Source organism: Hypanus sabinus, chromosome 22, assembly GCF_030144855.1.
Source record: "Hypanus sabinus isolate sHypSab1 chromosome 22, sHypSab1.hap1, whole genome shotgun sequence".
NCBI lineage: Eukaryota > Metazoa > Chordata > Chondrichthyes > Myliobatiformes > Dasyatidae > Hypanus > Hypanus sabinus.
Genome location: NC_082727.1, coordinates 34,464,539 through 34,481,095, shown reverse-complemented (window position 1 = coordinate 34,481,095; position 16,557 = coordinate 34,464,539). Strand labels below are relative to the sequence as shown.

General features: G+C 41.1%; 1 protein-coding gene across 6 annotated transcripts in view; it reads left to right on the top strand.

Annotated features, from left to right (window-relative positions):
• Nucleotides 1-16,557, top strand: part of asah2 (N-acylsphingosine amidohydrolase 2) — an 87,095-nt gene that overhangs the window by 17,374 nt on the left and 53,164 nt on the right. For 5 of the 6 annotated variants that reach the window (XM_059947440.1, XM_059947439.1, XM_059947438.1 and 2 more), the window contains 4 exons: nt 1,005-1,154; nt 4,068-4,244; nt 10,589-10,716; nt 13,413-13,490. In XM_059947440.1, coding sequence (XP_059803423.1) covers nt 1,005-1,154; nt 4,068-4,244; nt 10,589-10,716; nt 13,413-13,490 — 533 coding nt within the window. Of the gene's footprint in view, nt 1-1,004; nt 1,253-4,067; nt 4,245-10,588; nt 10,717-13,412; nt 13,491-16,557 lie in introns of those variants that run through there. The other variant, XM_059947443.1, reaches the window with a different exon arrangement.

Here is a 16,557-nt window from a genome sequence, read left to right as displayed (position 1 = left end):
TGAGCCTCAGGGATGGTCACGGTGTCACCAGCCCGGCTGTTGCTGCCATTCATTTCCACCGCCAAACCCCTCGGCAGTGTCCAAAGACATATTCTTGTTGCTGAAGGGAAAGGTCACAGGGGAAACTTGCACTGACTTCTTCATCCCCCTGAGTCTCCTGGTGGTCACCCATCTACTGTCCAAAGCCTGTATTCTGGGTGAGACCGCCTCTTCAAAATTTCTGAGACGATTTCTTCACTTGAAACTGCTAAACCTTTGGAATTCTTTGCTGCTGGATACTCAATAATTGTGTACATTCCAAGGCTGACACTGATATATTTTTGAATTAAATTAATAAAATTGATTTTTAATTATTTTTAATTAAAATTAAATGTGAGTTAAATTAAGGCATGTGGTGATAGGTTGGGAAGGTGGATGAGGTAGAACACCAACCATAATCTTCCTAAACGGTACAGTGGGTTCAATGTGATATCATTAATTTCCTATTTCTTACATTTTTCTATTATGTTCTAAATTTGCATATATATTTATCAACCATAATTAAAATGTGTGTAATTCAGTTCATTAGGAATGAAAAGATATGGAATTCTCCTTGTTTTTGCACTGAGCTGGAATTACCAATTAGCTGCAATTAACACTAACGTGAGATAAAGACAGTGGCTTATTTTTTATATGCTGTTAATATTTACCCAGCCTAAGCACAACTCCAATGCTATATTTAAGTTTGCCAATGACAACACTGTTGTTGGTCGAATCAAAGGTGGTGATGAATCAGCATATAGGAGTGAGATTGAAAACCTGGCTGAGTGGTGCCACAGCAACAACCTCTCACTCAATGTCAGCAAGACCAGGGTTATTGTCTGTCCTGTTGGATGTGGCCATTCATTGATTATATTTCTACTTACTGTGATTGCCCACAAGAATGTGAATCTCAAAGTTGTATGTTGTGACATATAGGTACTTTGATAAAAAAACATACTTTGCAATTTTTTACTGACTTGTAGATGGGATATGCCAACCCAGACCAGACGGCTGCAGGACTCCATACCCGACTCTTCAGTCGAGCTTTTATTGTAGCGGACCCCAGCACTTCGAAGAGAGTTGTGTTTGTCAGTTCTGACATTGGAATGATATCTCAAAAGCTCAGACTCGAGGTAGGCACCAACTCGCAAGCACTTCCTCTATGAAATTTATTCTATAACCCATGGTTCCGCTGTCCTTTAAAGGATCATTGCAGGTTGCTCTGAAAAAGGTAAGCACACTTTTCATTATTTTTACTTCTGTAGAGCTAGGAAGAAATTAAGTTCCATAAATAGATTGCAGTCCTCTGCTGGCATGGGTTCATTCCTTCCTTTTGTGTTGTTTGCATGCAGGCCGGATCACTATTAGAAATCCCTGAAATTACTTGGAGCCTGACTGGTACACTGCAGTGGGGTGATCTGTTGACATTTTCATTTCTCTATGATGGTGCATACCAGGAGTAATGACCAGTTTTCAATCAGCTTTAGACCAAATTCTTCTGTCATGTTATTCCACAGTACTGGAAAGCAGAGAGGGTTAAATTCCGTGCTATATTTTACTTCTTGGATATAAACAAGAAATGCTGTAAACATTCCATGGATCAGGCAGTACCTGTGGACATACAAACAGATGTGATGTTTCAGGTCCAAGTCCCTTCATCGTGCTTGAATACCTTACTTTCCATCTGAGCAAGAGTCCATCTTATTGTACTAGGGAAACATTTGGCAGTCTTGGCAGAGGAATAGAAGCTGTCCTTGAGCTTGTGCTGCATGCTTTCAGGTTTTTGTCTCTTATCCCCAGTTTTCATAAAGTTTCATTATCTTTACTGTCACACACTTCACTGATTTCTCGGGAGACAGATTGGTGACCAAAATCTATTCCAAGCCGACATACTTGAATAACTATCTTGACAATATCTCTTCCTACCCTGCTTTCTGTAATGACTTCATTCCATTGTTCTGCTTTCTCCAGTTTTGTTCCATCCTGTAGTGATTGTGGCGGGGTTCACACCAGAGGCTTTCCTTCTTCCTTGAACTTGGCTTCCCTCAGCTTACTGAGTTATCAACTAGTCTGATCTTCACTCTACTCTCATCTCTACAGCTCACACTCAGAGTCTCTTCTACCACAATGACAGTCCTCCAGTCTCTGTAATTCGGCCCATCTACCCCTTTCAGCATTCCAAAGGGATCGGTATATTTATATCACCCTAGTTTGATCTTTCGCCTCCAGCAACATCTCATAAAATGTCCTGTGTGATCAAAGAAGATGCAATAGCTGCCACCTTTACTACTTTCTTTCTCAACATCCAGGGACCTGCGGAGCATCACTTCCAGGTAGCCTGCATCCTAATGGCATGAACATTGATTTTTCTGACTTCCAGTAATGTTATTCTCCTCGCCTTTCCCTCTTCTTCACTTCCCAACTCTGGCTTTCTTCACTTGCCTTTCACTTGCTCTGCTGCCCCTCCTCCTACCTTTTCTCCCATGGTCCACTCTCCTTCCCTATCAGATACCTTCTCCTCTAGCCCTTTGGCTTTTCTGCTTATCACCTCCCAGCTTCTTACTTCATCCTCCACCCACCTGGCTTCACCCATCACCTTCTAGCTTGACCTCCTCCTCCTCCACCCACGTTCTTATTCTGGTATCTTCCCTGCTCCTTTCCAGTCCTGATGAAGGGTGTTGGCCAGAAATGTCGACGGCTTATTCATTTTCCTAGATGCTGCCTGACCTGCTGAGTACTTCCAGCATTTTGTGTGTCTTGCTCAGGATTTCCAGCATCTGCAGGATCTCTTGTGTTTATCTAAATCAGGGGTTCCCAACCTAGTGTTCGCAGACCCCTTGTTTGATGGTATTTGGCCATGGCATAAAAAAGTTGGGAACCCCTGATCTAAACAATCCTTCCAGCTGAAGCATTGATTCACTTGCACTTCTTCAATTTATTCACTCACTTCGGTACTCACTTCCTACCAATTCGAATCCTTGAAACTGGGAAAACCAAGCACAGATTAGGTGAACACTTTGCACAGCATCTCCACTCAGTCCACAAGAGAATGTCAAAACTTCCAATCGCCTGTTACTTTAATTATCCATCTGACCACAGCCCCCACCAACACTTTCTCTCTTTGGTCTCCGAAACTTCTCTGAGGAAGCACCAATAAATTTAGAAGAAAAGTACTTCATCTTCAAATGAAGCAAAACACTGCCCTGAGCATTCAACATTGAACTCGCCAACAATAACCAACATTTCCATTTGTATTAGAATTAGTTAACTCACAGGAAAAACTATTATCCTCGGATTCAGGATCAGGTGTATTGTCTCTGATGTAAGCCATGAAATTTGTTGTTTTGTGGCAGCAGTACAATGCAGGCAAAAAAAGTATAAATTACAGTAAAAATAAATAAATACTGCCAAAGAGGAATAGTGAGATAGTGTTCATTCACTCCATTTTATCCTCTCTCCACTAATGCTGAGATTAGTATTTCTAGCCTTCCCATACAGGTTAGATTTGATCTGCAGCTACTGCAGAGCTTTGAATTTCACAGTTGCAGCATTTTTTTCCTGTTCTCTTTCATCCCATGCATCTTCTCCGTACAGAACAGCCGTGATTAACAAAGCTTCGCCACCCTCTGTCAGCCAGCCCCATCACCAGTCCCTCACGGTCTCCACTCTATCAACAACATTCTGTTTCCTTTCCCCTCACCTCTCTCCAAGTGAAATTATTTCCGCGTTCCCATGAAACATCAGCAGTCTGAAACACTAACTCTCTTTCTCTCCCTGTAGATGCTCCCTTTCTGCGGAGTATTTTCAACACGTTCTGTTTGTATTCTCAGTATCTGAGGATCTTTTCCCCTTTCAATGTGTTCTTGTTGTTTGGCCTTAATGGCACATGGTTCCAGATTACAGAAAGCTCTAAGTATAAGAATTGTTCAATTTTTCTCATAATCCATCTTCACATCTTGCTTTTTCCTAAGGTTCAAAAAAGATCACTAATAGGTTTAGTAATTGCTGTTTAAGTTTTGTATGACTAATGCCTTTGAACCTTTTAGGTTTTGAAAAGACTGAAGACCAAATATGGGAATCTTTACAGACAAGACAACGTTGTTTTGAGTGGAACTCACACACATTCTGGGCCTGCTGGGTATTTTCAGTATACGCTCTGTCTCATCACAAGCAAAGGCTACATCAAACCATCCATCAATGCCCTAATTAATGGCATAATAAAGGTTAGATTGTTTTCTAACACACTCTTGATGCATGTTAATGAACATAAATTTAATTGGAGTGTTTATTGTGGTGTTTGTAGACAGAGTGATTTGCTAATGGATATTATAATTGGTAAAGTTGACTCTGAAGTATATGAAGTCAAACCTCTCGTGGCACTGTTCATTGTTTAAAAAAATAAAATCATTTTCTGGTGATGGATCATGTGGGTCTTTCCACACCAGTCCCTCATGCAGGAAAAGAATGAATGATCGGATTAGTGATACCTGATGGAGTTGATCAAGGGAGAAATATTACCCAGAACATCACAGGATTAAATTGCTCCTTGAATGCTCATGGATTTTTTTAACCAAAATGTTTTCATGGTACGGTAGTGAAGTGGTTAGCACAAAGCTTTACAGTACAGATGACCAGGTTCAATTCCCACCGTTGCTTGTAGGGAGTTTGTACGTCCTCCCAGTTACCGCATGAGTTTTCCTCCAGGTTCTCTGGTTTCCTCTCATTGGATTCAATCATGCGATTGCTGAGTGGCGTGGCTTAAACGGCTGAAAGGCCTATTCCATGCTGTATCTCAATAAAATTAAACAAAAAAATATATTCCTTAGAGCAGGGTTTTCTCAATTAGCGCTCTGCAGAACCTTAGTATTCTGTGAGAGGTCCCTTGGGGTTCTGCAAGAGATCTTGATTAAAACAAATAAACATCACCTTTTGAACTTCACAGAGCATACAATGCTAGGACTCACAGTGGCAGCAGTGACCGAGCAGCCTGTTAACAATCTCACTGGGTGTCTCTGAGCCCAGTATTGCAGTGTACAGTGGGACAGTGTTTATTTGGTTGAGTCTATGCTCAGTTTTTGATGCGAGATAGGGGAGGCCATTGATAACTGGTGAGCGCTGTATTGTGCGGAGGGGAGGACGTTAGGCTGATGAGGAGTGTGAAGTGCGTTTTCCGAGCACTGAACGGACTCGCCCAACTTGGGGTGTGATGTCAGCCTCTCCCTCCCAATGCGCTGCCGACTGGTTTATGGGAGCAAACAAACTCCACTGGTGTAGTAGAAAATCAGAGGGGATTTTTCATTCTAAAGAAAGAATTTTTACACGCCACAACTCAACTGCTGGCCTGCCACTTTGCTGCTGTTGTAAATGTTGCAAAGGGTGAATTTTGTATGTTAGAAGTAAATTGTATTGTGAAGCTTTTGTATTTTTTGTGGTTTTCTCGTTTATTTATTTATTATCCCATTCTTATTATGCAACAACGGACACAAAAAAACTCCGTCTTTACAATGAAAGGTACTTATCACTGGGTTTTACATGGACTGGGGATCCAAGTTGTCCTATTCCATTGTGCCCTGTCTGTGGCAAACAATGGCTCCTGCAAAATTGAAAAGAAACTTAACTGCAAATCACAGCCGTATGACACATAAAAGTACTGGTTATTTTAAATGGCTATTGGAATCTCAAAATGAACAGGGTAAAGCTTTTGTTAATAAAGTCACAGTCAGTAAAAGAATCCAGAAAGCAAGTTATTTAGTAGCAGAACTTATTACCCAAAAAAGGAAAAGTCACACAATTAGTGAGAATCTAATAATAGCAGCATGTAAAATTACAGTGGGTAAAATGCCAGGATAAGACTTGTGCTCCAGAACTTGCTGCGCCGTTAGCCAAGTTGTTCCAGTGCAGCTACAACACTAGCATCTACCCAGCAATGTGGAAAATTGCCCATGTATGTCCTGTACACAAGAAACAAGATAAGTCCAACCCAGCCAATTACTGCCCTAAAAGCTACTCTCAATTATCAGCAAAGTAAGGGAAGGGGTAATCAACTGTCCTATCATGCAGCACCTACTCGGCAAAAACTGCTTACGGATGACCAGTTTGGCTTCTGTCAAGACCACTCAGCTCCTCATCTCATCATCTCCTTGGTTCAAACATGGACCAAAGAGCTAAATACCAGAGGTGAGGTGAGAGCGATAGCCCTCAACATCAACGCAGCATTTCACCGAGTGTGACATCAAGGTGCCCTAGCTAAAATGGAGTCAATGGGAATTAGGGGGAAAACCGTCCGCTGGTTGGAATCATACCTGACACAAAGGAAGATGGTTGTGGTGGTTGGATGCCAATCACCTCATCCTCAGGACGTCACTGCAGAAGTTCCTCAGGGAAGTGTCCAAGGACCAACCATCATCAGCTGCTTCATCAATGACCTTTCTTCCATCATTAGGTCAGAAGTGGGGTTGTTCGCAGATGACTGCACGATGTTCTGCACCATTAGTGACTCCTCAGATAGTGAAGCACTTCATACCCAAGTGCAGCAGGACCGGACAATATCCAGGCTTGAGCTGACAAGTAACATTCGAGCCATGCAAGTGCCAGGCAATGACCATTTCAACAAGGGAATTTCTAACCATCATCCCTTGACATTCAGTGGCATCACCAGCACGGAATTCCCTACTATCAACTTCCTGGGGGTTACCATTGACAGGAAACTGAACTGGTTTAGCCATATAAACACCGAGGCTACCACAGCAGGTCAAAGACGAGGAATCTTAAAGTGGGTGACTCACCTCCTGACTCCCCAAAGCCTGTCCACATCTGCAAGGCTCAGGTCAGGAGTGTAATGGAATACTTGCCTCTCACCTGGATGAGTGCAGCTCCATCACCACTAAAGAAGCTTGACACCATCCAGTACAAGGCAGCCCACTTGACTGGTACTCCTTCCACAAGCATCTAATCCTTCCACCATCAGTGAACAGCACAAAATGCACGGCAACAACACTCCAAAGTTCTTAAGGCAGCTCCTTCCAGATCCACGACCACAACCATCTAAAAAGATGGGAACAGCTCCACTTGGAAATCCCTCTCCAAGTCACTCATCATCCTGACGTGGAAACATACCAGTGTTCCTTTTTGTCGCTGGGTGAAAATCATGGAATTCCCTCCCTGGCAGCATGGTTTGTGTACCTACAGCTCAGGGACTGCAGCAGTTTAAGGCGGCAGTTTACCACCACCTTCTCAAGGGCATCTAGGGATGGGCAATAAATGCTAGCTTAGCTTACACATCCTGTAAATGAATAATTTTTAAAAAAAACATAAGATAAAGAGTCCTTGAAAGTGAGTCCATAGGTTGTGGACAGCTCAAAGATGAGGCAAGTGAATTTGAGTGAAGTTATCTCCTCTGGTTCAAGGGCCTGATGGTTGATGGGTAATAACAGAGTACCCTTTTAGAAATAGCTTTGAGAACTCCCAGACTATCATTTGTTTACTTTATCTATAAATACTGTATAAATCATTAACTTACTGTATATATCTGGCCATCAGTGAGATTTTAAAAAATTTTATGTAACCTATTGTTCAAGAGCATAAAGGGGGCAATTTGTTCAGGAAGAACTTAATGCAAAGAACAATAAACAGAACATACACTTCACTATTTGCAACAGATGAAATACAAATATGGACTTGAAGAATTAATCATGTCAAAAGTAAGACAATTAAAACAGAAGAGGCTTAAGAAGTTGAAGAACTGTGTAACATGCCATTGCTATAAAGTTAAGTGAGATAAATAGCAACTGGAAGGGCTCTATCCTAATGTTCTTTTTAGCCTGCTGCTCCTAATGGCATCTTTCCAATAATATCCTAAAACCTTTCCATTACAAGAGGATTGCAGGAAGTGTAGGATGGTAGAACAGAAAGGGTTGTGAATAGGGAAGGAATTTTACTTCACGTTTGCATGAATGATATGGACATACCATTTGATTCGGAGGGGAAAGGGAGGGAGTGTAAACTCTCTTAATATCCTGTTATTTCCAGACATTTAGCTGAAAATTAACAATTCTGGAGAACCAAGAACTGTTGGAAAAATACGCATTCAAAAGTACAATAAAAAAGCACTACTCACAAAAGAAATACCAATGTAATTGCTGAATTTTCAGATGATGTATAAATATACTTTCATGGCAAACAGCAGAATTAATTTTATGACATTAGCTATAATTCTATACATTGAATACACCTAAGTTTATAAGTTGATCATCCCTTCCAGAATATTTAAGCCATCACTTCTATTATTAGAGCATGGACCCCGGCTCTCTGGATTGCCACTGTAACACACTCAAAGTTATGGTTTTAACTTCTACTTAGAGAGAGTTCAGCAGCGAAATCTGTCCTGACATTTCAGTATGGAGGGCAGATTATATTGCTAGAAGTGCATCTTTCAAATGAAATGTTAAATCAAGGTGCCGTTCCACGGCACTAGTTCAATACTGAACACAGACATTTCAGGTGTCCAATATTTTCTGATCAATCAACATCACTACAATAGATTATTTGCAATAGTGATACATACAGGAATTTCTATCTACAAGTTGCCTGCAGAGTTCTTTTTATATCATTCCATGTTTGGATTCAAATTATTTCATTGGCTGATAAGCACCTTTGGACATTAGGAGGTCACTAGTGGCATTATGTAAATCTACTGTCCCCTGCAATTTTTTTATCCTTGTTTGTTAATTATCTATTTAATGGATGTGCCACCCCAATGGCCATTTAAATTCCATTAATTTTCTTTGTCTTTCATTTGGTTTCCAAAAGAATAGCCCATTTTTAAAGATGAGGTGGATAACATTTTTTGAAAACAGGATAAAACATGGATGACTTTAAACATATGGTCCTCAAACATGGGGAGGCACATATAGGAAGCAAACAGGAAGCAGAATACATCCTTCCACAGCCAGCTCTACTGCCACGATGAGGCCACTTTCAGGTCAGAGGAGCAACACCTCGTATTCCATCTGCGTAGCTTCCAACCTGATGACACGAACAATGATTTCTCTTACTTCTGGTAATCCATTATCCATTTTGGCTCCTTCTTACCCCTGCTCTTTTCCTCACCTGCCCATCACCTCTGCATGCACCTCATACACCTCCTCCTACCCTTTTTCCATGGTCAACTCTTCTTTAGTCCTTTACCTTTTCCACCTTTCATTTTCGAACTTCTCACTTCTTCCCCCTCCCCCACCCACCCCCTTGTGTCCTGACAAAGGGTCTCGGCCCGAAAAGTCGACAGCGCTTCTCACTATAGATGCTGCCTGGCCTGCTGTGTTCCACCAGCATTTTGTGTGTGTTGCTTGAATTTCCAATATCTGCAGATTTCCTTCCTCCTCACCCGGCTTCACCTATCACCTGCCAGCTTATACTCTCTTTCCCCTTCTCCTATAGTATGTTCTTAATTTGGTTTCTTTCCGATTCCTTTCCAGTCCTAATGAGGGGTCTCACCCTGAAACATTGTCTGTTTGTTCCCCTGCATAGATGCTGCCTGACCCACTAAATTCCTCCAACATTTTGTGTGTATTACTCAGGTAGCAGAGCATGCTTACATTTTGGTTGAATGGCCTGACATTTCTGGATATTTGGCAACTCATAATCACTGTCCAATAATCTATAGTTATTTCTGTGTCAATTCTTTTCTGGGACATTTATGTGGATATACTTGCCTTTAATCCTGTAAAGGGAATCTGTAGAGTGTGGCTGCACTTACTTTTAATCTCAGTCAACCCTCCTTTCAGATTGCCGTGCAATTTGTGATTGTAACAACTTTATAAATCATTCCTCTCGAAGTTATGCCCTATCATTAACATTAAGCATGCAGCTGAGTGTTCTACCCTGCCTCCCAAATTTATGTCATTGGCTTCTGTGAAATGAACCTCCAAGGCAGACTATAATGTGCTGATGCTACAATATTTTGCATTTAGCACTAATGACCGGGGATCAAATTTAAAGCTATTATACTTAAAACAATAGCATTTCTAATATCAGATGCCCATTAAAGGAACTCAGCCTAGTATATCTTCCATGGAATCGTTTCTTAATCATCCTTTGCTATTATCGCTCAGAAAAATTATGAGAATAGATTGGAAAAAGATATTCTTCTTAGATAATGGAAAAATGTATTGCTCTCATTTAGTTTTATGGTAAATGGAAAAGGCTTGTTTTGTAATGATCTTCTTTTCCTACTAATTCTTATGCCCATTTCAAATGAGATAAAGCTGAATATAATTGCCATCATAAAAAGTTTTAAAATTCATTCTAATGAAATTACACAGAAGAACTTATTTTTAAAGTGCAGCATTTTCTGAAGTAAGAGTGGACTTCCTTCTTTATGTCTCTCAAAATGAATTAACTGTTTAACCTTGAGGGCCTGCAAAAGTATTTTCTCTCAGTGTAAGGATCGAAGATGCAACGTCTTTTCCTGGGCACTCTGAGAACCTACTACAAGTATTGATTATTCATTAAAAGATGCAATGAGGACATTTTTGCTTTTCTTTATATTGACGTGCTTTTCTTTTAATAGAGCATCGACATCGCACACAAGAACATGAAACCAGGAAAAATATTTGTGAACAAGGGAACAGTTGAAGGCAGCAACATAAACAGGAGCCCATACTCTTACTTGCAAAACCCAAAAGAAGAACGAGCCAGGTATCATATGAAGGATGCAAATGAGCATCAGCCTCTGTAACGTCGATAAGAAATCAAGATAGCTGTGGGTTATGCATGCATCCATTCGGATAATGCTCCTAAGTTTAAATGCACTTTGATTTATTCTAGGAAATATTGTAACAATGTGGTTACATGAATGAAATTCAAGCTCCAAAAATCCTGAAGCTTCATCATAATATATAGACCTAATTTCTTTTCTATTTTCAATAATTGTTCTGAGATCATGTCTGTCACTCAGTGTTAAATGTAATTTTGGCTCCATCTAGTGAGTTGGTACATTTTGTGCACAAACAACTTTTTCCAATACCTTAAAGTTAACTAAGTGTATGCAAGATTTTTTAACTAATTACTTTGGAAAATAGTACATGAAATATAGAACAGTACAGGGAAAGGTCTTTCATCCCAAGATAACTGTGCCAAGAATGATGCCATATTAAACTCATCCCTTCTGCCTGCATTCCTCCAATATCCTATACTCCTCTAACACCCCATGCTTATGTTCCCATCTAAAAGCCTCCAATGTGTTTGCAAAACCATTGCCTTTCATATCTATGTGTGGACATCAACTTAAAATGGCCACTGTGTTTTCTGAATTACAAAGCCAACCACATTTGTAAGTATTTATTTGGATGTTTTAAGAGTTATACATGTGCGTGCCTTTCATTCTCATTGCTATTTGAAGGAATCCACTAGCTTAGAATAGTTAGCCTGTTTACTTAGGATGACAAATAACTGTCTGTTTCAAAATGATAAGGTGCTTTCCCTTGAATAGTATGCAGCCATACTGCTTTATTTCATAGTTCTATTGCATAATATCTTAAGCAATATGAGTCTTGAATCTGTTCAGTCAAAATTCTGGCACCTTCATTGTCACTGTAGAACTAAATGTCCTAGAAAGTTGTTCCTGGATCTTCATCACTGCATTTGTGTACTAGCTCCATTCTCCCTGGGGAATCTTACGAGCTGGCATCACAGTCTGCTCTGTTCCTTGTACTCTGTCTTGCTTGACTGATGCAATGGCACAAGGTATGTATTTCTCTGCCAGTGATTTCCAAGCTCATTTAAGTTTGTTGCACCTTTTGCTTTTAAGCTTTCCTGTCAGCAGGTTTAAATTTCAGAAATTTGAACATATAACAGTCCAGGCTCTTTGGCCCATGAAATTGTGCTGGCATGTTAACCTATTCTAAAACCAATCTTACCGTTCCCTCCTAAATAGCCCTTCATTTTTCTATTGTCCTCGTGCTTATTTAAGAGTTTCTTAAAAGCCCCAAATGTAACTGCCGATACCACTATCTCTGGCAGAGTATTCCATGCACCCACTACTCTTTGTAACGATCTTATCTCTGACATCTTCCCTTATATTTTCTTCCAATCACCTTAAGATTCTGCCTCCTTATTTCCACCCTAGGAAAAAGTCTCTGGCTGTCCATTCTATCTACACCTCTTATTATCTTGTACATCTCTATCAAGTCACCTCTTATCCTCCTTCACTCCAAAGAGAAAAGCTCTAGCTCCCTCTACCTATTCTCATAAGACGTAATTAAAGTTCAAAGTACATTTATTATCAAAGTATATATACGACCTCGAAACTTGAGATTAGTCTTCTTGGAGGTAGCCACAAAACAAAGGAACACAATAGAGCCCGTATAAAGAAAAACCCCACACAAGACTATCAAATACCAAGTATGCAAAAAAAAGTACAAATCGTGCAAACAGTAAAAGGTAAACAAATAACATTAAATGCAGAGTCCCCATGAGTGAGTCGCCAGTGCTGTGCTGATGGTCACTGGCCACAGTGCAGAGTTAGTTTAGTGCTGAAGTAGCCCGATCAAATTACGCAATTGTAAAAAAAAAGTAAACAAAAAACACAAGGAACGTGAACTGCAGAGTTCCTGAAGTGAGTCCACAGGTGTAGAGTGCATTCAGTGCTGAGGCAAGCCCATCCAGAAGCCCAATTGCTGCAAGCAGCAACTACTCCCGAACCTGGAGGTGAGGGACCCAAGACTCCTGCACCTTCTGCCCACTAGCAGCAGCAAGAGAGACTGGTCAGTCACATGCAGAAGCGCTAAACACCTGTTCATATTCCGCTCACGTCCTCGAAGGTTTTAATCTTGCTCAACGCTTTAAGCAATGCGAGTAATGGAGCCAACCACGGGTTTGTGTTCCGCCATTAGCAAATCAACACTCTAAATCCCCCAGAAGTGCCAGATTATTTAGTCAGCCCAAAAATACATTCTTAAAAGCCAAGTTACAGTCTGCAATCGATTGTAGTTCAGAAAAAGAAGCACATGCAGCAGAAGAGTATTCAGTAGTTTTAAAAGCTAGAAATGCCCTCTAGTCCAGGCACCATCCCTGTAAATCTCCTATGCACCCTCTCTAAATCTGCCACACAAACTTAAACTCTGCTGTTTATGAGTAGATTGACCCAACTGAGAGGGTAGTAAGTTTTTGCCTTGGCTGTTGCCCAGCTTGTTCAAGATACAATTATCACAAGAATTAACGGCCAATGATTTACAGGAAACAAGATTAGGAAGCAGTGGGGTGGGGGGGGGGGGGGAACACGACTTATTTTTAGATTTTTCTCTGTAGAAGGATTCAGAATAAAGTTTTTTTGGAGTTACGTCATTGCTGATTTAAATATTGTCAATGAATCTCTAAATATTTTGTTTTTATAGGTATAAATCAAATACCGACACAGAATTAGTCCTTCTTAAAATGGAGGATCTGGATGGGCAAGCCATTGGAATCCTGAGGTACTGGACCATGCCATTTTATTTGCCTACCTGCACTGAGCTCTCTCTCTATCTGCAACACTATATTCTGCATGCCACCTTTCATTTTACTGTCTTGATGCATTTATGACATTATCTGCCTGGACAGCATGGAAACAGAAGCTATACACTGTACTTTGATGCACATGATGATGCTAAGCCAATTACAAGTAACTGTGCAATGAACTGTCCGGTCATTCTGATTCTATTTTATTTCTTTATTTTCCTATAAATGCCTGCAAGACAATGAAAATCAAGGTAGTATATGGTGACATATACGTACTTTGATAATTAACTTACTTTGACTTGATTACAACAATAATTAGATTTGAATAATCGAATCAGGATATTGGACTGGGAACAAGATTAAGCAATTAGTTTGCAAGAAATTATGATTGCTTTTTGCTTTGCTCAGTGGTGTGATTCAAGAGCTGGGGCTGGTTTAATATTTGGTGACTTGCCAGTGAAGCACTGTGGGAGTGCTGCATCATCAGAAAGTCTGTTTGCAGATGAGGCATTTGATTGAACTCTTGTGATTTTTTTAAATATAAAATGGCCCAGAGCACTAATCAAAGAAGAGTAAAGTTTCCCAGGTGTCCTGGCCAAAGTTAATTCCTCAACAAACACCATCAAGACAAATTAGCTGGCCTTGTATTTCATTACTGCTACATCTGCTCTCACGGTGAAGCTTTTCAGTCTAGGACATCTGAAATGTCCTCCTCTTTCAAGTAATATAGCTTCCTTTCTATCCTGGTTGTCAGAGCCTTTCCTTGCATCTCCTTTCTTGAAGAATTCAGCTCCTACCCCACTTCCCTCCAGACAGGACAGAGATAGTTCCCCTTAGTCCTCAAGTTTTACCCTACCAACCTCCATATCTAGTGCATCTTTCTCTATCATTTCCTCCTCCAGCTATAATGAGATCCCACCACTGGCCACATCTTTTCCTCCCCACTCCTTTCTGCCTTCTGTAGGGACTGCTCCCCCATGATGCCCTATCTTGTTCATCCCTTCCCACCCATCCATCCCTGACTGCCGGCACTTGCCCTTGTAACTGCAAGAGGTGCAGTACTTGCTCCTACATCCTGTCCTTCACCACCATCCATGAAGGTAAGCAGCCCTTCTAGGTGAGGCAAACATTCGTGTGAACCTCTTCTAAACTCATTACCGCTCTTGATGCTTCTGGTGTGGCCTCTTCTACAATGGCGGACTAGGTAACCGAACAGCAGGGCACCTGTGTTCTGTCTGCAACAGCTATCCCAGGCTCGCAATTTCAATTCCTCTCCCCAGTCTCCAGTGGCCCATCAATTCTTGGCCTCCACTACAAAGTTGGAACCCAATGAGGTTCGCCTCCAGCCATCAACCATCCACCCCCCCCCCACCCTGCAATTAGCTGTTTTTGTCACCCTTCTGTGCCTGATTCCATTCACTACATCTTCCACCTCCCCTCCATCCTTCTGGTTCCATCGACCCTTAATCCCCCCGCTATAATAGTTCCCATTATTGCCTCCCTTCCTTATTTGATTCCGGTACCAGTGGTCTTCCTAGCTTTCTCCATTTTTACCCTACCCTTCCCCTCCACAAAGCGCCATTTGTCTTACTTCTTTTTTGGCTTCCTCCATCTATCATCTGCCTGACTGTATCCCAGCTCCACTCTTTCCCCTCTCCTACCTGGGTCCATCTGTTCATCGCTTTCTACCCTCCTTGTTCCTCCAATCAGCCACTTTCCCTCCTCTTTATACTGGCTCTTTCTCCTCTCCATTTTACAGGGTCTCCACTTGAAACGTTGGCAGAAACACCCTCAATTTCATGCTCAGATGTTGCTCTGAGCTCCTCCAGCAGATTAGGGACAATCAACATGACTTCATGGAGGGCAGATCTTGCCTTACAAACTTTTATGAGTTTTTTGAGGAAGTGACAAAGGAGATTGATAAGAGCAAGGGAATAAACGTTATCTAAATGGAGTTTAGTAAGGCATTTGATAAGGTGCTCATGGTGAGTTGGGTCGGAAGATGAAGATACAGAGGATCCATGGTGAATCACAAAATTTGGATTCAGAACTGGCTTGCCCATAGAAGACAGAGAATGGGCTGTTATTCCAGCTGGAGGTTTGTAACCAGTCATATTTCACAAGGATTGGTGCTGAGACCTATGATGTTTGTGATATAGATCAATGTGTCAGGTCAAAATGGATTAGTATGTTTGCAGATGACACCCAGGATTGATGGAGTTGTGGATAGTGTAAAGGGCTATCAAAGAATTCAGCAGGATATATAGTTCAGTACCAGATGTGGGTAGAGAAATAACAGGTGGAGTTCAATCCATACAAATATAAAGTGTTGCACTTTGAAAGGCCAAATAAAAGGAACGAGTATACACTTAATGGTAGATGCATTTATAACATTGAGGTGGAGAGGGATCTTGGGGCTCAGGTCCATAGCTCATTGAAAATGGCTCACAAGTGGATGAGTTGGTAAAGAAGGCTTGTGCATGCTTGCCTTCATTGACAGAGGTGCAGAGTATAAGAGTAAAAAAATCGTGCTGCAGCTGTCTCAAACTTCATGCAGACCACACTTGTCTGTGGTTCTAGTTGCCCCATTACGGGAAGACGGTAGAGACTGTGGAGAGGGTGCAGAAGAGGCTTCCCAGGATGGTGCCTGGATTAGAGGGCATGAGCAATAAAGAAAGGTTGGACCAACATGGGCTGTTCTCTCTGGAGCATTAGAAACTGAACAGAGGGCTGATAGGGGTTTATTTTTAATTTTAAGTGACATGGTAGATAGTCAGAATCTTTTCCCCAGGGTAGAAATGTCAAGAACCAGAGGACATGCTTTTAAAGTTCAGAGATGATGTGTGAGGCAATTTTTTATGCAGAGTAGTGAGATCCTAGAAAGATCTACCAGGGCTACTAGTGGAGTCAGGCAGCCTGGTGGAATTTAAGAGGCTTTTAAAAATACATATAAGTAAGAGGGAATGGAGGGAAAATGACGATAAACAGGAGGAGGACATTTAATATAAATTGGCTTCAAGATTGTCATGGCATCATGAGCTG